Source organism: Ochotona curzoniae, unplaced genomic scaffold (genome assembly GCF_017591425.1).
Source record: "Ochotona curzoniae isolate NIBS_2020 unplaced genomic scaffold, NIBS_Ocur_1.0 contig_430, whole genome shotgun sequence".
NCBI lineage: Eukaryota > Metazoa > Chordata > Mammalia > Lagomorpha > Ochotonidae > Ochotona > Ochotona curzoniae.
In genome coordinates, this window is record NW_024466219.1 from 1,255,542 (window position 1) to 1,275,768 (window position 20,227).

Consider the following 20,227-nt stretch of genomic DNA (forward strand, 5'->3'; position numbering starts at 1 on the left):
CTAAGTTTTACCAGTTTTTCTTGGGAAGGCACTTCAATGAGCATCTGACCCTGTCCAGGAAGAACCCAAGCTCCGGGCCTGCCAGGCAGGGAGACACGACCAAGACCGGAGCACCAAAACAAGAAACAGAAACAACTGATAAATCTCTGAGAGACCAGGGCGGGCACTATGAGCAGGGCAGAGGGCAGGCACCATGAGCAGGGCAGAGGGTGACCAGTGGGAGAGACCAGCCGGAGCTCTGCTGGGACAGGGTCCAGAGCAGACACCAGACCTCTGCTCCAGCAGGTCTCCAAACATGGGGTCTGCTGAGGCACAACCAACTGCAATGCTGGGACTGGCACCAGGGCGAGGTGATCGAAGCTGCCATCTGCAATACTGGCATCTCTTGTGGCAGCAGCTTGAGTCCCAGATGCTCCACTTCCAATCCTGCTCCCTGCTAATGCACTTGGGAAAGCAGTGAGAGACAGTCAAGTGCTTAGGCCCTGCCGCCCAGGGACACCCTGCTAGTGGGGAGACCAGCTGACGCTCCTGGCTCGCCTGTCTAAGCCGGAGTCATGGGGGCCATCTGGAGAACCAAGCAGCAGACAGAACAACTTTTTCCCTGTTCCTTCCCCTCTCTCTCCAACTCTTTCAAACAAATACATCCTTAAAAATTAAAATACTCTAATTAGAATCCTGGAAACTTCTATACCCAAGCCATACTTACAATCAAGTAAATCATAGTCTCTAAGCATCCAGGCATGATTGTTTAAAAACAAAACAAAACAAAAAGCAAAGAAATAAAGAAAAAAACAGGCTGGGGCAGTAGCCTAGTGGCTAGAGTTCTCACCTAGCATGTACCTGGATCCCATGTGGACGCTGGTTCGTGTCCCAGCTCCCCACTTCCCACCCTGTGACCTGGGAAAGCAGTAGAGGACAGATCAGCTGTGGCCACTGTTGCCACTGGGAAGTGAATCAGTGGATGGAGGACCTTTCTCTCTGTATCTCCTTCTCTCTGAATCTGACATTACAATAAAAGTGAATACATCTTCAAGAGAGAAAGAAAGAAGGAAGGGAGAGAGGGAGGGAGGGAGGGAGGCAGGCAGGTTGGCAGGGAGGCCGGGAGAGAAGAGAGGTTAGACAGGTGAGAGAGCCTCAGGCTACAGCCCGAGTCAGGAGGCACAGGATCTAACCCGACAAATCCAGGGACGGAGACAAGACGTCCATCTGCTACGTGCTGATATCTCACCTGATGGTGTGAATCTTATGATTTTGAAGTGAAATGAAAATAAATTCTTATAAACATTAGGCAGAACTGGGCCCGGCACAGTGACCGGCAGCCAAAGTCCTCTCCTTGAATGCACCAGGATCCCATATGGGCACTGGTTCTATTCCCAGCTGCTCCACTTCCCACTCAGCTGCCTGCTTGTGGCCTGGGAAAGCAGTCAAGGACGGCCCAAAGCCTTGGGACCCTACACCCGCGTGAGAGACCCAGAAGAGATTCCTGGCTCCTGGTAATGGATCGGCTCAGCTCCAGCCGTTGCGGCCGCTTGGGGAGTGAATCATCGGATGGAAGATCTTCCTCTCTGTCTCTCCTGTCCTCTATATATCTTATACTCTAATAAAATAAACCTAAATAAATAAATACAATGAGGGGAACAAAGGAAGGAAAGAGAACGTGGGAAGTACGCTCCAGTGTGTATACTTTATACAAGTATGAAAAAATACAAAGAAAGGAAAGGTTTTATCTCAGTGAGAGGTTTGCAGGTGTGGGTCACAGGGCCAGGAGCCCAGGCTTGAGTGAAGGGCACACTGGCCGTTACGCTGCCCCGGTGGTGGGACCCTCTCCGTGGCACTTACTGGCATGGGCCAGGGATGAGCTGCCGTGTCACCCGTCAAGGATTACAGTAAATATGATGAGCTAATTCAAACATGAAGCCCAAAGTGGATCAAAAATAAAAAACAACTGCTAAATTTTGAAGCCAGGATTCCGAGATGTTTCAGAAACCAAAGATAAAACTCAGAAATAAAAATATGCAATACTGGAAATGGTAAATATTTGATATGTTCAAAGGGAAAAAATGCCATTCTTCGGGAGCAGGCACATGGCCAGCAGTGAAGATCACAGGAGGAACCGCACTGGTTCGTGTCCTGGAGGACCCGCTTCCCATCCAGCTCCCTGCCTGTGGCCTGGGAGAGCAGTCGAGGATGGCCCAAAGCCTTGGGACCCTGCGCCCGCATGGGAGACCGGGAAAAAGCTGCTGGCTCCTGGCTTTGGATAAGCACAGATCTGGCTGTTGCGGTCACTTGGGGAATAAACCATCGGACGGAAGATCTTCCTTTCTCTGTCCTCCTCTCTCTATAGATCTGACTTTGCAATAAAAATAAATTAATCTTAAAAGAAAAAAAAAGATCACATAAGACCGAAGATCTGCATCTGCATGCCCACCAGCTCCAAGCTGGCTGCACAGCTGCTTTTTTATAAAAATAAGATTTATTTATTTTTATTTGAAAGGCAGATTTGAGAGAGAGATATCTTCCATCTGGTATTTATTTAAAAAAATGGCTGCAGAGGCCAGAGGTGGGCCTATCTGAGGCACAGGCTTCTTTCTAGTCATTAAGCCAGCCTCCAGCGCTTGTCCAGACCCTATGCTGGGAGCTGGACCAGAAGTGGAGGGAAGCTGGATGTGAACCAGCTCATCGGGAAGCGTGCCGCAGTGTGCTACGCCCCCAGCAGCCCCTGCTCTTTCCTCACTAGTCACTGAGGCTGTTTTTGAGTTTTCCATTACTATAAAGAGTTACATGATGAACACCTTCGAAAAAAAGTAATTTTCTACATTTGGTATTACTAGGCTAGATTTCCAGAATTAAAACTGCATTATTTTAATTTCATTCTGTTTGGCAGAGAGACAGATAGAGGGACAGACATCGGGCACCCGCTGGTCCACTCCTCCAACAGCCGGAACAGCCAGCACGGAGCCACATGGAAGCCAGGAGGCTGACCTCAAGCTGGGTCAGTGCACGGGGCCTTCCTAGGGCTGCCCCCCAGGAACTGGAACTGGACAGCAGGGACTCACACCACACAGCGAGTACTCACCCCAGGGCGCCACCCCGCGCCACAGCTACTTTGTGCCAGAAGAGACACACATACACACAGAGGCCCACATCTGGCCCGAGAGCACACAGCCAGCAACACGCTGCCCACTGGGTGCCAGTCGCTGCTGCGGGAGGTGCAGAACTCTTAGGAAGGCTGCTTACGCCAGTCAACACAGACGCCCATCTGCCCCTCGCCCACACAAGGCCCAGTGTTCCGTCCACATTCCATGCCAATACACCTCCACGCTGAGCAAGGGAAAGACAGCACCAATCCCGCACAGAAAGGGTGACACATAACCCAAACCGTAGCGAGCCTGGGGGGAACTGCATCTTATCATATCCCCATTACTATTATTTCTTAAATCTGATTCCTTCACAGAGTTACAAAGAGAGATGGAAAGGGAGGTGGGGGAGAGAGAGCTCTCCATCCATTGGTCCATTCTCCAAATGGCACCAAGAGCCAGAGCGGGGCCATGCCAAAGCCAGCAGGAGCTGAAATGGAAGCACAACAGCAGAGACAAACTGACCCCATCAGGAATGCCAGGGTCACACCTGGAAGCTTTACCCATCATGCCACATGCTGGCTCCCATTATTCCGACAGATGTGGAGGAGTGAACGGTGACTTGACAAGCCCAGTGTACGCACCTTTGCGAACCCAGTCTCCTGTATGAATATTGATAGTCACTCCCACCAAGTTGCTGCTTCGTTGTCTTTTTTCCCACAGAAAATCTAGAGCTTTTCTTGCATACTCCTAGATGGGAAGGAAAAAAAAAAGTATTCTTAAGGACCTTCATGTTTTTGGAAAATAGGAAAGAAATAAAAAACCAAAGGCTCAAAATATTTAAGAACTTAGTAAAATTCCTAATACAACCATTTCTAATGTAAATTACTGTAAGTCAAATCTGGTGCCATGACTCTTGTCTACCCTTCCCACGGCCCCAGCCCACGCTCACACAGGCCCTCCTCCCACGGCCCCAGCCCACGCTCACACAGTCGCGTGTCCCATGGCCCCAGCCCACGCTCACACAGGCCCTCCTCCCACGGCCCCAGCCCACGCTCACACAGGCCCTCCTCCCACGGCCCCAGCCCACGCTCACACAGGTCCTCCTCCCACGGCCCCAGCCCACGCTCACACAGGCCCTCCTCCCACGGCCCCAGCCCACGCTCACACAGGCCCTCCTCCCACGGCCCCAGCCCACGCTCACAGGCTGGACTGACTGCTCATGCAGTTACACATGCTGCTATGGAGACCCTGCAACAGCACCCCACACTCAAGAAGACCCAAGTCAGCTCCAAGCGTGTCCCTGCTGGAGGTTGGCAGCAGTACGCAACTCTGCCCAAGAGTGCTCAGCAAGTCGGCTGGGCTGAATGTGTGAGAATGTCAGATATGTAACTAGGACGGCATGCATATTTTTTTGTCTTTCGTCTTTTTTCCCCACTGCATACTACATTTAAGCGATTTTTAATGCGATCCGTGGTTCCCAAGTGTGATCTGCCTAGCCCGTGACAGCATGCGGCAAGCAGCACTCACAAAGGCCACTTCAGGGAGCTGAGAACACAGCTATGTATGACAGTCTTAGTTCTTGATTCAACCTATTTATCTAAAAAAACAAAAATATTTTCCAATGGCAGAAATTCAGAGCCAAGAGGCTTCATGAGGATTCTATTTCTCCCTGCTCTTGTTTGGTAAGTAAGACTAGAGATCTAGTGGAATCAGCTTTACTCAGGTTTAAAATGGAGTTACTACCAGAACTCGGCCATCCTGCTGCTTGGACCCAAGTGCTGTGAATGTCCCAGGTTGCAGCAGCACAGCAAGTGCCACACCTGAGCAGGGCTGTGCCAGAAACAGGAAGCCTGTGTTAGAGTCACGGCCTGCTGTCTGCCCAACCCGCGTCAGGTAAGATGGAGGCTCTACTTGTCAGCTGCATCAGTTGACAACGTTTGTTCCAAACTAAACGTCGGAAGGCTTCAGCAGGTCTCAAGAACTTCAGAACACAAGAGAACAGGCTTTGAATTCAGAGAGACCCAAGCTGTAACCCTGCTGCGGCTCATTTCCCAGCGGCCTCGCTCAGCTCAGGCTCCTGCCTGCAAACAGCAGCAGCGTCAGGCCTGCACTCCATCCTAAGCGGGATGCGTGCTGGTGTGCCTGCACGACGATTCAGAGGCGACAGCAGCAGGCACGGTGCAGGTACGTCAGGGTGACAGGACGGACCAGCCCAACTAGGAATCTGTCCTCACGCCATCTGAATACACCCGTACAGACACAGCCCCCAACACCTCGACACCCCTACACCTCCCTACGCACAACCACAGACACGCCCCCACAAACATCGTCTAACTTTATTTACACTCAGGTCCAGCGTCTGCAATGCTAAGTACCCCGATGTTTGTGGACTCTGTGCAATGACTAAGAGTTCACCTAAGTCACTTGTTGAAAAGACAGAGTTCTGTGTTCCTACTGTACTCCAATGCTATGCTTAACTCAAATTCTTTTTTTAAATAAAGCACATAGCTAGTCCGTAACAAGCTCTACCCAGGGATATCATGTCCTTTAGAAAATGAGTGACATCTCCTTTAGGTCAACCCATTTACAGATTATATTCCCAACCAAAGACAGAAGCGTTCAGAGATTGGTGAAGGTTTCGGAAGCCAGCAGTCGATCTGGAAGTGTCAGTGTTATGTGTAAGACTACATGACAGCAAGGAGCCACCAAATTCACTAAGATGGCTAAAAAGTGTCCCAAGCATAAACCTAAAAATTAATTTTACAGCTTGTGAGCAAAATGCAAAATATTTCATATGGCTACCTCACAGCAACTTTTCTGTCTCTGGCCATGAAGGGCCACGTGATGGAATGACAACAAGGTCAGGAGGAGGCCGACACGCAGCCGATGCACGCGCGACACAGCCTCACCCGACACGATGACAGCAAGCTCACGACAATGACCGTAATCTTCCATGAGGAGGGCGACACGCAGCCGACGCACACGGGACACACCCGGCACCCAGAGATCAAAGTCCATGAAAGCAAACCTCAAAGATCGTTGCTCCGGTGAACCGACTCAAAGCAGCAAACTCCAGGATCAAAGTGCCCGCACAGGCCGTACAGGTGTCGGTCTCAGCGCCCGTCCGAGCTTCGGGTTTCCTGATGCCAAACTTTAAATTGATCTAAGCACAAAGAGGAGTGTTAGTCCGTGCTCAGCACTGCGGCACTGCCATCATCCGTTCCCGAGACAGCCTGTACCAGTGGCTACAAACACCAGGCTGGACAGCCTCTCCAGAAAGTAGGCATCGTGAGAATTTGTACCAAACACACTGTATTAAGTAACTCTACACAGAGAAGAAAAACTTATATAGTTGGTATTGGAAATGTTTTAAAAATTGTGAAATACAGTTATCACATTACCCTTACTACCAAGCTAAGAACACAAGGAAAACCTTGCACTTCTCAAAGAGGCTTATTTCTTGTATTCAAATATAACCAGAAAATAACAGCAGTAAAAACCCAGACTATCTAAAATATCAAACAGCAGAAACCGGTTACATGAAGAATGTTTTCCAGCAAGCCAAGAAACCAAAAAGAAAGCTGATATCAAGAATTTAGAAAATTAGCAAAATAATCTAATTCAAAACATCACAGGTAAATTCTCAGGCCAGTTATTATTCAAGCTCTTACAGAAGGAAACTCACATAAATTTAATTTCAACTTCTCTGCAGAAGTCAGCTGCCTGCCTATTAGCTCAACAGTGTCTAACCACCAGATTCTAAGCACGCCTACACAAACGAGCCGCTGCCAGCGTGCTGAGCGTGAGTGGGCTCCCACCTTCAGTTCCTGACTCCCTGCCTTGGTACCCCAGGAAGCAGCAGGCGGTGATGGACCATGGGCAGACCCTGGACAGTGGGACACGAATGAGCAGGCGGCAGGTCTCTGTCCATCTCTCTGCCTCTCAAAGGAACATTCTTAGAAAAAACAGTGAACTTAGACTAAAGCAATCTTCAGAAATAAAGATTTTGATTATACAAATTCGACTAAAATATAAGTAACTTTTATAAATATTTGCAACAAACAACAATAAAAATATTTCTATTTTGTTCTATTTTTTAAAAAAGATTTATTTCTTTGCAATGCAGAGAGGTCGAGACAGAGACTTGGCAGCACGGTGGCCCAGTGGCTGAAGTCCTCACATTGCAGGCACCAGGATCCCTGTGGGCGCTGGAGCCATGTCCATGTTCACGTCCCAGCTGCTCCACTTCCCACCCAGCTCCCTGCTTGTGGCCTGGGAAAGCAGTCAAGGATGGCCCAAAACTGTGGAACTGTGCACCCGCCTGGAAGACCTGAAGGAAGCTAATGGCTCCTGGCTTCGGATCAGCTCAACTCCATCTGTTGCAGCCACCTGGGGAGTGAACCAGAGGATGGAAGATCTTTTTCTGTCTCTCTTGTCTGTAAATATACTTTCCAATAAAAATAAATAAATCTTAAAAAAAAAAAAAAGGTCATCATCCATCTGCTGGTTCACCCCTCCCCCAGGGCAGGCCGAAGCCAGGCACCGGGCACTCCATGCGTCCTGGCCTCCCCGGGCTGGCAGGGCCCAACGGCTTCTGCCGGCTCCTGCTGCCTTCCTAGGTATGCACCAGGATTCTGGGCCAGAAGCAGAGTTCCTATTTGGGATGCCAGTGTTGAAGTGATGACTAAACCCTCCACGCCACAACACCAGCCCCAGATTAGCTCACAATTAACTGGTCAATAATTATTTATTAGTAACCTACTCTATGGTGAATATTGTGATAAGGTACAAAAAAAAAAAAAAAGAAAGAAACCAATCTGTCTTGCTCTCAAGGAACTTAAAATCCAGACAGAGTAAAACAGACAGAAGATGAATGACACTGCAACACAAGGGTCAAGCCAGCGGGACCAGCGACAGTGCCACCAGCTTAAGCTGAGAGGTTCTCACTGGCTTGGCAGTAGCTGGGAGCTAAGGCAGGCCCTATGCAGAGGGCATCTTCTACCCCCTTCCCTGTCAGCACCAGGGCAGTCTCCCAGTCATCGTGGCTTCAGCACTTCAGAATGTCTGACAGGTGCACAGCCCTCACCACACCAAGACGACAGCTACAAAATCACATAAAAAGTGTTCTTCCACGCAACTGTCCACATTACCATCGTTTCAGTCAGATATCTACAGGAGTTATTAAGCCCCCCCCCTTTAAAAAAAAGTTCTCTATTTTCACTTATTTGAGCGAGCGAGTAAGCTCTCCCAGGGCTGGTTCCCCCCACCTCCCCAGATGCCCACAGGAGCTGAGGCCGGACCAGGAGGCGGCAGCTCGAGCTTTCCCAGGGCGGTAGGGGCCCAGCTCTCTGTGCCATTGCTTACTGCCACCCAGGGGGTATTAGTAGGAAGCTGGAATTGGGAGTGGGGGCCAGAAGTTGAACCCAGACATTCCTGAACTGTTGGTCTCAAACGCCCACCCCTTCAACAACTCTCAGATGCATTTCTGTCTCATGTGGACACGGCCACCTCCACCAGACAGGAGCCAGTGCCCAGGGCTTTTGGGGGGACATGTCTTTGCCGACACCGACACAGTAACTGGCCAACAGGCTCCCTTCCTCTCGATGACACTGTTTGCAAGCGGCGGGCGCGGGGGCTGCTGGGACCTCTCCTTGCTGCAGCGGCTGCTCCCACCAGGAGCCCCTCTGCCCTTCCTACTGCAGGGCTGGACAGAACACACCCGGAGCATAACAAGCACTTCACTCTGGAAGGAATCTGGGATGTGGCTCTTCTTGGGTTTGAAAAAGCATCTCCTTTCACTAGTAAGGACACGTTACCTACATGGAAGTTATCAGCATTATCTATTTGCTACACTGAAAAAAACTCCTTAAAGTACGCATAAATCGTAAGAGAACCATACCAAGCCTATGTTCTGTAGACAGAACTTTAAGGAGACGGTATGTGAGAAGGTACGTTAATCAGAGTCTGAAGACTGACCCTCGGGCACCCCAGCGCAGCAAACCACTGCCCAGTAAGGCAGATTCTCAGCCAGGCGCCAGCTCATGGCCTGGCTCCTCTAACGGCTCCCTGCTAAAGTGCCTGCAAAGACAGATGACGGCCCAAGATCCAGGAGAGCCACATGGAATTCTAGGCTCCTGGCTTCTCATTAGCCGCTGTGAACATCTGGAGATGTGAACTAGCAGGTGGCAGACATATTCTCTTTCTTGCTGCCACTCTGCATTTCAAACACATAAATAAATCTTTCCCAAAAAACACCACCTAGGGACCAGTGCTGTGGCACAGTAATGGAAGCCGCCGCCTACAGTGCTGGCTCCCACAGAAACACAGGCTCGAGTCTCGGCCGTGGGTGCACCTCAGAAGCAGTGGAGGATTGTGGGAGACCTGGAAGATGCTCCTGGCTCCCGGCTCCGGACCAGCCCAGCTCTGGCTGTCACAGCCATTTGCAAAGTAAAGCAGCAGATGGAAGATCCTTCTCTAACTCTGCCTTTCAAACAAACAAACCTTAAATCGTGTCAGCGATTTTAGTGCCAGCCGTGTAGTTACAGTGGTTACGTCACTGACTGACAGGTAATTCATGGTCCTCCTATAAATTCCCTGATGGCAAACATCCTTTACTGTCTTCTTCCATAGGCGTAAGTAGCTCTTCATTTGTGGTTTCTAAAATGTTCTTTTAATTGATCATTTTGAAAACTACAATCAGAGCTTCTTTAACTCCTTCCTTACACTGTACGCATGTTATCTGACCTCTAAACTCCAGGCTCAGTCAGTCTCCATTCCTTGAATTTAAGAACACAGCAGCATCCTTTCGTGCCACCAGAATAAAGGGCTTTCCTCATTATTTTTAAAGTCTCAACATTCTATAAAATGTTTATTAAACATGGTACAATGATGAAAAACAACAAAAGGAAGCAACTGAAAATCACTGTGCGGTCCACCAGGGTCAAGGTGTAAACAGTGGGAGGTCCACACACAGGAGGGCGGAGGGCATGGAACGCGGGGCGCAGGGCAGAGGGTGGAGGTCAGAGGGCAGGGGGCGGGGGCGGAGGGTAGAGGGCGCAGGGTGGAGGGCGGCTCTTGGCAACTTCACCACTTCTTTTCAGCTCCTGAAGAGCCCCGTGCCCGCCCTCAGCTCAGCACAAAGCCCCCAGGAAGGGACCTCCGTGCACGCACCCACCACACCCAGTTCTGCTTGCCCGGAGGATGCGATGCTGGGCACCCCACAGCATGGGCCCTTCTGCCTATCGCTCACAGCTGCACCTGCACTTCTTGCCACAGCTCTGCGCCGAGTCCTCGCCCGGCGCTGCAGCAGAAGCCAGCCAGCCAGTAAAGGCACAGGAAAAGGAACCTTGTCTCCCTCTGCTCAAACCTATAAGGCTCTGGGGCATCTGTCCCCCGCCTGGGACACATATTCACCCCAAAAACCCGCCCAGGAAGACAGCCGAATTTGCAGTCACTCACTCTGGGGTAGGGCAGGCCGCTGGTGGTGTTGAAGGCCGGGAGGAGCTTGTAGCCCAGCTGCGTGGCCATGTGCAGGAGCTCGCCGCTGTACCACTGCATGTATTCCCCCTTCTCCTTCAGCATGAGGGCCAGGGAGTGTCCCCCCAGGAGGCCCCTGCGGTCACAAGGACAGAACACGGGCCACAGCTCAGACACAGCAAGGACAACACTCCCACGTACATAAGCAAAGATTATAGCAACGGCTGCAGTTTAAACCTGAAGGCTTCTTCTACCCACAACCCCGGCCTCTCGTTCCAGGCAAAGTGGCCACCCAGGCTGTGAAAGCAGGTGCCACGTCCTAATGCCCGATCCAGGCCTGGGCATTCTCTGTACAGCCAGGACACCAGCGGCACATTTAACAAATATGTGTCTGAACAAAACTCCGACCTTAACATGTCATTACCATAGAGTCTTTATCGCCAATAAACTTCTCATTCTGTTAGATGCTAACACATGAATGAATCCTGTGAAAAGCAGTGTTAATCGTCTTGCATCTAACTGAACAAAGACTCATTTGACAAAAACAACCAAGTTACAGTAACAGAAAAAAAAGGAATGGAATAAAGCTGAAACTTGAATTAATAAATGCTATAATTCCAAATTTTCTGACATTTCAAATTGCTTCCCTGAGTGGCCTTACCATGAATTCGGTTGCATGGAGCTTGCCGAGAGGTCTGTGGCTACACTCTGGGTTACCAAAGCCCGTGCTGTCGGCGACGCGCAGGGCTCAGCTCTGCACCCAGACTGCTCTTGACTGAGCTCTACTGCTGTTCCCCAAGCTTGCACCTCTGGCTGCCCCGTGCCCAGCTTCCCCAAGCTTGCACCTCTGGCTGCCCCGTGCCCAGCTTCCCCAAGCTTGCACCTCTGGCTGCCCCGTGCCCAGCTTCCCCAAGCTTGCACCTCTGGCTGCCCCGTGCTCAGCTTCCCCAAGCTTGCACCTCTGGCTGCCCCATGCCCAGCTTCCCCAAGCTAAGCTTCTTTAACACTATCAAGAGACAGCAGTGCACTCTGATCTTCTGTCACAAGAGTAGCATCAGAATTACTTACTTACCCAAGAACTCGGATGTTTGTTTCAAACACTGACACAACCACATCATTATCCAAGTTAACGTCTCTCAGAACTTTTTTCACCGCATCTTCAAACTCTTTTGTTTTATTTAATACCTAAGAGAAGAAAATCATGAAGTTCTTTTCCACCAAGTGAAAAAGCAACAACATATTTATAAACAGTGACCCAAACAGAACAAAAAAAAATGTGAAAATGTTTGAAGTTAAAAAAAAAAAAACCAAATGCCTAATGATACTCTACAGCATGTTGCTACTCTTCATCTTTGAAGATTCACTCATTTGAAAGGCAGAGTGGCAGAGTCAGTGAGAAACAGACCTCCTCTGGCTCACTCCCCACGGGCTACAACAGCCAGGGCTCAAGCAGGTGGAAACCAGCCCTGGGTCCCAGAACTCCCCGTCTCCTCCAGGGGCGCAGGAGCTCAGGTCCGTGGCTGTCCTCCACCGCCCTCCAGGCTCACCAGCAGGAAAGTGGATGGTGGAAACCGGTGGGGCAGACTCAAGACGGCACCTGACACAGACACCAGCATCTCAGAGGCATAGCCTGTGCTGGCCCCACACACCCGCTTCTCAGACACACACAGGCATCAGCGGGATTTTGTTTCCAAAGTGAAACGGAGTCTGGGTATCATGTCAGGGCCATCAGGACCATCCCAAAGCACTGCAGTTGAAACAAGTTCAGATTTCCCGAGCAGACGTATGTAAAACCCATGGAAGATTCTACCATCTAACCCAGGATCTGAGACCAGACACACCGTGTCCCGCCAGCCTTTGGCCATCTCACCCTCCTCTGGGCCTCGTCCCCCTCAACCTGTACATAACCTCTAACCCAGAGTTCAGGGGCGACGCCACTGGGCCTGGGTTTCTGCTTGAAAACCACCAGCTGCCTAGAACAAGACTGCTCAGGGCGTGCCCGGCTGCCCATGAACCACAGCTGCCCAAGACGTCCGTGCGCTGAGGAGGGGAGACAGACTGTCCCTGTCAACATGGGCGACCCTGGCCACCCACTTCCCTCTCTGCACCTGCGAACAGGAGGGGCATCCTGCCTCAGGGCACTGTGCTCTCAGGAGCTAGACAGCAGTGCCTGGCACATGTTCCACATGCTGATGTGCCTCACGCGACTGCACGCCTCACATGGCAATGCTCCCATCACAGGCAGGTGTGGACTGCCAACTCGACCCTCGAGTCCTCAACGAGCTCCCTGAGGGTAAAGGCTGCTTTCGGTTTTGTCTCCAGGAAAGCCATGTGGAGCTTGGTCAGCCACAACTGTAGAGTATCCTAAGAATTCAAGTTTGGTACAAAACATGACACGAGTATCTGCTTCAACTACAAGCAAATTTAGGTTCTCACACTGACCTCCCGCCGTTTTCCAGCTCGGAGGCAGCCACCTGCACAGAGCCCAGGGCTGCCAGAACAGTGACCACTCCGCAACATACCGCGTCCTGCCAGCCTTCCACCATCTCACCCTCCTCTGGGCCCATCTCCCTTGAACTTCTCCCCGTGGAACATGGGGGGTGGGGGGAGGAGACCAAGAGCCAGGCTTTCTTCTTGCTTCTCCAACTGAAAAACAGCAGGGCCCAGTGCCATGGCCTAGCGGCTAAAGTCCTCGCCTTGAACGCTCTGGGATCCCATATGGGCACTGGTTCTAATTCTGGCAGCTCCACTTCCCATCCACCTCCCTGCTTGTGGCCTGGGAAAGCAGTCAAGGACGGCCCAAAACCTTGGGACCCTGCACCCGCATGGGAGATCCAGAAGAGGTTCCTGGTTCCAGTCTTTGGACCGGCACAGCACCGGCCACTGCAGTCACTTGGGGAGTGAATCACCGGACGGAAGATCTTCCTCTCTGTCTCTCCTCCTCTCTGTATATCTGACTTTGTAATAAAAATAAATAAATCTTAAAAAAAAAAATCCAAACAGCAGTACCACCAAGTCAAGTTGGGGAGACTTTCTCACCCACCCTTAGCCACAAAGTCCACTCTAAAGGCTCCTTAGGAGACAGGAGGAACTCAGACCTCACCTTTCCCTTCATCTCGCTTCAATTTTCTCTACAAATTTCCTGGTAGTGGTGAGTTTAAAGGTAAGTTTGAAGTTCAGTGCTTTGCTGCATTACAATCCGTGCAGACCAGATGTAAGACACCGAGACCTGAAGGCAAGGTGCAGCCGCCTGGAAGCAGCCTCCTCTGTCCCAGTGCTGCTCCAGTCCTGGGGCTCCAGCTCGCTGCTGCCGCCACTGAGAAGGCAGCAGGCTGCGGCCCAAGTGCTCAGACCCCAGCACTGCGCTCCTGGCTCCTGGCTTCCTTCTGGCCCAGTCCTGACTGTTGCAACTACGTGGAGAGTCAGAAGGTAAAGATCATCTCCTTCATTTCTCCCCCACTGCTCACTCTGCCTTCAAATCACAAGCTAGATTCTCTGAAAACAGGGATCCAGGGGAGCTGAATGCCTGGCCAAGGTCACTTCTGGCACTCCCTCGGGTCAGGAGCCGGAAGTCCGCTGGGCACCTTCAGGCAGCTCACTGGGGAGGTAGATCGTCAGCACGCCAGACCTGTGGTGCACGCGTCTAACGGTGCCGTGTCACATCCAGCAGGTCAGCCCACTCAGCACGCCAGACCTGTGGTGCACGCGTCTAACGGTGCCGTGTCACATCCAGCAGGTCAGCCCACTCAGCACGGAGACCTGTGGTGCACGTGTCTAACGGTGCCGTGTCACATCCAGCAGGTCAGCCAACTCAGCACGGAGACCTGTGGTGCACGCGTCTAACGGTGCCGTGTCACATCCAGCAGGTCAGCCAACTCAGCACGGAGACCTGTGGTGCACGCGTCTAACGGTGCCGTGTCACATCCAGCAGGTCAGCCCACTCAGCACGCCTACATCCCTTGGGGTCTTGTTTCAAGCCGCCCCGAGGCCTCATGCCCACAACTTTGGATTTTGTGGTACAGGGCCAAAAAATCCCAGCTAATGTTGAGGCTGCTGGTCCAGGGATCCTGTACTGAAAACACCACAGTGCAAGGGTGAGCCCTGAAAAGAAGCAGGCAGACTCTGAGGTGACGCAGCCTTCTCCTTCATGTCTGCTGTTTAAAAACATACACAATATCTGAGTCCATGCTTCTGAGCACAAACTAAGAATGTGCTGCCCATGCGGAGAAGGAAAAGGAGATACAGTGAGGAAGCAAGGCTTCCCTGCCAGCTCTGCTCAGCACAGACTCCCCGCCGCCATGGGGTGCTGAATGGGAGCCAGCGAAGCTACCCCGGCCACACCGGCACCCTCCCTCAGAGCAGTGTAGGCCTGGGAGGATCCGGCTCCCTGCCACGCAGAGCCAGCACATGGCGGCCTGAGGTGGTGGTCCATGCCACCTGCATGCGAGGGGGGCACGCAGGAGCTCCACACTCCTAACTGCAGCCCGGCCCAGCCTGGCTGTGCCGCTCACTAAAGGAAGCAGACACAAGAGTGCCCTACCTCCATCTCTCTTCACTTCCCCTCTCCTCCCTCCCTCTCCCTTGCTCTACCTTTCACATAAATGAATCAGTTTTAAAAGGAAAGTACTAAGCAGTGAAAAAGCAAACAGCGCAGTTCCCTCTCACTGTTAAGCTGTGTCTTTGAGGATATTCTGTGCATCTTTTTCTCTTCTCTTACTATATGCAGAAAGCCTATGACTATTAAACTAAAACCTAGGCCTACAACATTACATCTTTCTCACAGCTGTTAAAATATCTGTTACAATATAGTTTGAGTATACCATTAGCTTCTGGGGGAAAAAAAGGTGTGAATTTCCAACCCTGGTCCAGCTTAGAGAAGTGAGAAACCTTGCAGTAGGTGCTGTCCACGGGCAGGCACGCGGCCCAGCAGTGAAGGCCGTGAAGACGCCGTGGGTTCCACAGCTCGGGCTGCTTCAATCCCGGTTTCTTGAGCAACAGCGGCCCCTGGAGGGTGGGGCCTGCATCTCAGTGGGTTCCCTGCACCCACCTGATCTCTCTTTGCCTTTCAAATATGAATAAAGAAAGGACCTGAACAACCACAGTTTTCAGGCAAAGAACACTCAGCCACTCCAGATCCCCACCAGAATCATTGGGTGGAAAATTAACCCCTGGGTGACCTTCCCAAGCTGCAACTGGAGGAGACCTTGGTTCGAGAAGGCAGGCCCAGGAAGAGCAGAGACAATCTGTGGAGAAAACTCTGATTCCACAAGTTTTCACTACCCCAAAGATTTTGTTTTCTTTTTTAAAAAGAAATCAGCACCTGGGATGTTAATAATGAGAATTATATCTTAAAGAAAATGCTTAAATGAGCCAACTTTGATGTCAGAGCAAAAACAGGAATGACTTCGTACTTAGAAACCATGATATCCAAGTCCAACGTCCCTACTCGGCCACTATGAACAGGAATTAGCTGAATGATTTTGTATCAGAAGAGGCTGAGAAGCACAGCCAGGAAGTGGTCGCATGGCACTAAAACCCCGCACTGAGAAAAACAAACTGCTGTTTACGGACACACAATGTGAAAACTTGCAGTATCACTGCACCGAGTTTTTATGCAACGAGAATATCAATTGTACTGTCTAGGATTGCTTTCTTTTTTCCTTTTTAAATATTTGTTTTATTTTTATTGGAAAGGCAGATATACAGAGAAGAGGAGAGACAGAGAGGAAGATCTTCCGTCCGGTGATTCACTCCCCAAGTGACTGCAGCGGCCCGATCCAAAGCCAGGAGCCAGGAACTTTCTCCGGGTCTCCCACACGGGTGCAGGGTCCCAAGGCCTCGGGCCGTCCTCAACTGCTTTCCCAGGCCACAAGCAGGGAGGTGGATGGGAAGTGGAGCTGCCAGAATTAGAACCAGTGCCATATGGGATCCTGGCTCGTTCAAGGTGAGGACTTTAGCCGCTAGGCCATGGCACTAGGCCAGGCCTAGGATTACTTTCAATAACTCCACCCTCTTTACCCGTAGTAAAACAAAGCAAACCTTGTTGACTCGCTGCCTCACGGAAGCCGAGATCACAGCATCTCCACCACTCCACTCGATTCCACTGAACACCCAACAGTTATTAGAAGCCAAGATCAAAGCACACTAAACTCCAAAGGCTTCTATTTCATGCTTACTGTGTTAATGATTATATTCATCTCACTTGCATGTCAAAATTGTGAAATTAACAAACCAGGCAAAGCAGGAAGAAGCAACCTACCACAAGAGTGTCCAAAGAGTCGATGAGTGTCAGGGAAAACCTAGGGAACAAAGCAAGGAGACCGGTCAGGGCAGAGCTGTCCTCGAGGCTCCCCAGCAGGCGGGGAGATACCCCGCTGAGTCGGGTCCTGCCCCTCCGCAGAAACAACCCCAAGACCCCAGAATGAATGCATTTATGACTACATGCATTGTTGAAGTCATATGAAAGCTGAGGGATTTTAAAAGTGACATTCAATTTTTACTAATTTTCCTTTAAGGGATAAATTAATATTTCACAAAAACATTATAGGAAAGAATAAAGCAGCTCAATGTAATAGCTAAGGGAATCTTTCAACTGCAGCCAGCGCCAGCACACTTGTCAACTGTGGCACAACAGGCTGAGAGCCCCACCCTGGCCCGCACTCACTTCCCCAAGGCGTCATCCACGTCCCCGCGACTGGGCTCCTGGCCTCTCACCCGGCCTCGGCAGGTCAGCGGCATGAGCTCGTCTGCTGGGTAGGCGTGTTCCTGCAAGGACACCTCAGTGAGACACAGGACAGGCCCAGCACACTGCAGCGAGGGCCTTCACTCGGGAGAGAACAGTTACTCAGTCACTGTGCCATCTCACCGTGTGCAGGCTCTTTATTTATCTCATAAATGCAATCAATGTGTAAGAAACGGAAACACCAAACACCTCTTTAGAAAAGCGATCACCTGGCCCCCATGCACAAGCTCACGCCCCAGCCGTGCCTGCTGTTTACACCCCGGCCGCCCACACGCATCACTTCACATTGCAGTTACAGACCATCACACCCATCAAAAGCTCACTGACTGGAGTCACGGATTCCCAATGCTGGGATACTGTATTTTGATAACTGCAAAATGGCAATTTAGTATTAGCTGATGTTACTGAGCACGTATGTTCTAAGTACTACTCTACAGGCTTTAGCTGACGCAGTGACCACAACCATCTCGTCCATGAGATAACTGGGAGCCCATGTCACACAGGCGGGTAATGACGGACCCAGACATCAAAGCCGGGAACCCAGTCCAGGGCCTCGACCCTGAATAGCGTCTGCCCCTCACAGCACTCTGCCTTCTGGCCACACAGGAATTCTGCTCACTCCTCGCTGTGCGAGCCACACTGCCACAGCCAGCCTTGTGCAGTTCTCCGCATGCGGACTCGTATTTCTGCTGCTGACCAAACAGGCCCGCTGGTCTGCAGGGTCGTTAGTCCCTGGCAGATACTACCACACTGAGCAGACCCACTCAGACTATTATCACTAACACACAAAAATAAATTTAAAAAATTAAAATTAAAAAATCCTTAACACAGGAGATGACCAATGGTTCACATTTCACCAATTTTCTAGATGGAAAAAAAAAAGGCACCTCAGGTTCCCCTGCTCATAGGGATAAACATCCTCTTACATTAGTCATCCTTATTTTCTGGAACATCTGTTTATACTTTCTGCTCATTTGGGGTCAAACAACTCCTTATATGTTATTTCTATTACATTACAGTAAAATGTTTTTTCTTGTATTTTGCTTGGCTTTAACTTTGCTTAGAATGTTGATACCAGATCGGTTTCTGCATTTCAGCCATGCATCCCAGCCTGGCCGGGGGTTAGCTACTTAAGCCACCGCCATCCCCCCGGGAGCTGCCAAGGTCAGCCCCAACTTCCCGCCAGCACAGACCCTGGAAGGGATGTACCTGGGCTCCTGCAGAGCACATATAAACAAACATAATAAATAAACTGTATAGAATACAATATATAAAATCTATCTACATAAATATAAAATGAATTATGATGATCAAATAATCATCATTCAATACTCAATAATTTTTAATAATTACATCATTTCCTCTGCCTGGGACCAAATTCTTGTTTGTGACGTGAACCAGGAATTTTTTTTTAATTCTCAGGTATTATTTATTTTGCTTTTTCTTTTCTTTTTTTTATTATTATTATCATTTTATGATACAGTTCCCTAGGCCCTGGGATTTCCCTTGCTCCCTCCCCAAGTCCCTTCTACCTCCCCCATCACTGAGTTCCCCTAAATTATTATTATAGCATAGTTCTTCATACACAGTCATACGTCCATTACTGCGGGCATGGACAATGGCAGAGTCCAGCATCCTATTGGGAGTCCATCTTCACTGGGAGTCCGTCTTTGTCTGGAAGTTGAGATGCATACTGCATTGTATCCTCACATCTGGATATGCTAGTCTCCATTACACAGTTACTAGACATCCCCTTAAAGCAAAAGCCACAATATAAAATCAACCACAGGAAGAAAAGAAGAAATTAAAAATGCCATGAAGTTAAATAACATGCTACTGAATGACTAATACATCACTGAAGAAAGGAACATGAAGAATCTTCTTTAATAAAATGATGCTACTGTATGATCTATGAGTCATTGAAGAATTTAATGAGGAAGAAAGTATTTTGAAGAGATTAAACTAAAAAACAAAAATCAAAATCCATGATATAGTTTCCGCTGATCTTTGTTGGTGAGATATGTCTTCTATAGGCAACAAATCGATGGGGTTTGATTTTTAATCCAGTCTACTAATCTACGACGTTGATTGCTGAGATTAAGCCATTTACATTTAGGGTTACAGATGAATGGGTGGTAATTTGATCCTGTCATTTTAGCAATGGGTTGTTCCCTGGTTTAGTCTTGTGTTGTCATTTTACTGGGATGTTCTTCACATTTGCCTTTGGTTTTGGTGGGTGCTATTCATCTTCTCTGTCAAGAGAACATCTTCAAGTATCATTAGTAGGGCAGGTCTGGAAGAGGCATACTCCTTAACTTTTCTTTACTGTGGAAGAATTTCATTACATTTTCAAAGACAAAGAAAAGCTTTGCTGGGTACATTATCCTGGGCCGACAATTTTTTGCTTTTAGAATCAGGAATGTCACTCTGTTCTCTTCTTGCCTGTAGAGTTTCCTGTAAGAGGTCTCCTATGAGTTTAATTGGCATTCCTTTATACGTCAACTGATTTTTTTCACGTTAACATTTCAGGATCTTTTCCTTATGTTCAATTGAAGAGAGCTTGATTATCATGTGTTGTGGTGAAGATCCCTTTTGGTCAGCCCTGTTGGGAGTTCTGTGCCCCTCCTGGGTATTGTTTCCCAATCCTTTCTCTAGATTAGGGAAAGTTTCCATTATTATTTCATTGAACACACCTTTAATCCCAGCTTCTCTTTCTGCACCTTCTGCGACTCCCATAACTCTTATTATTTGGCCTTTGAATAGTGTCTTTCAGTTCTTGAATACTTTTTTTTTTTTTTTTAGATTGACCTAGCTGTTTCCAGCCTTTTTGTTTATTTCCCCCTGGTGACAAAAAATATGTTCCAATTCTGAGATTCTTTCTTCTGCTTCATTCATTCTATTTTGGAGGCTCTGTATTGTACTTTTAATT

The 20,227-nt window shown here is 49.6% G+C and overlaps 1 protein-coding gene across 2 annotated transcripts in view; it reads right to left on the reverse strand.

Moving 5' to 3' along the window:
* The window catches only part of EDEM3 (ER degradation enhancing alpha-mannosidase like protein 3), a 58,735-nt gene that overhangs the window by 23,898 nt on the left and 14,610 nt on the right, over positions 1-20,227 (reverse strand). For both annotated transcript variants that reach the window (XM_040985365.1, XM_040985363.1), the window contains exons 3-8: positions 17,221-17,321; positions 16,816-16,855; positions 11,629-11,741; positions 10,539-10,692; positions 6,109-6,243; positions 3,722-3,827 (exon numbers count right to left, since the gene is read on the reverse strand). In XM_040985365.1, coding sequence (XP_040841299.1) covers positions 3,722-3,827; positions 6,109-6,243; positions 10,539-10,692; positions 11,629-11,741; positions 16,816-16,855; positions 17,221-17,321 — 649 coding nt within the window. The remainder of the gene's footprint in view (positions 1-3,721; positions 3,828-6,108; positions 6,244-10,538; positions 10,693-11,628; positions 11,742-16,815; positions 16,856-17,220; positions 17,322-20,227) is intronic.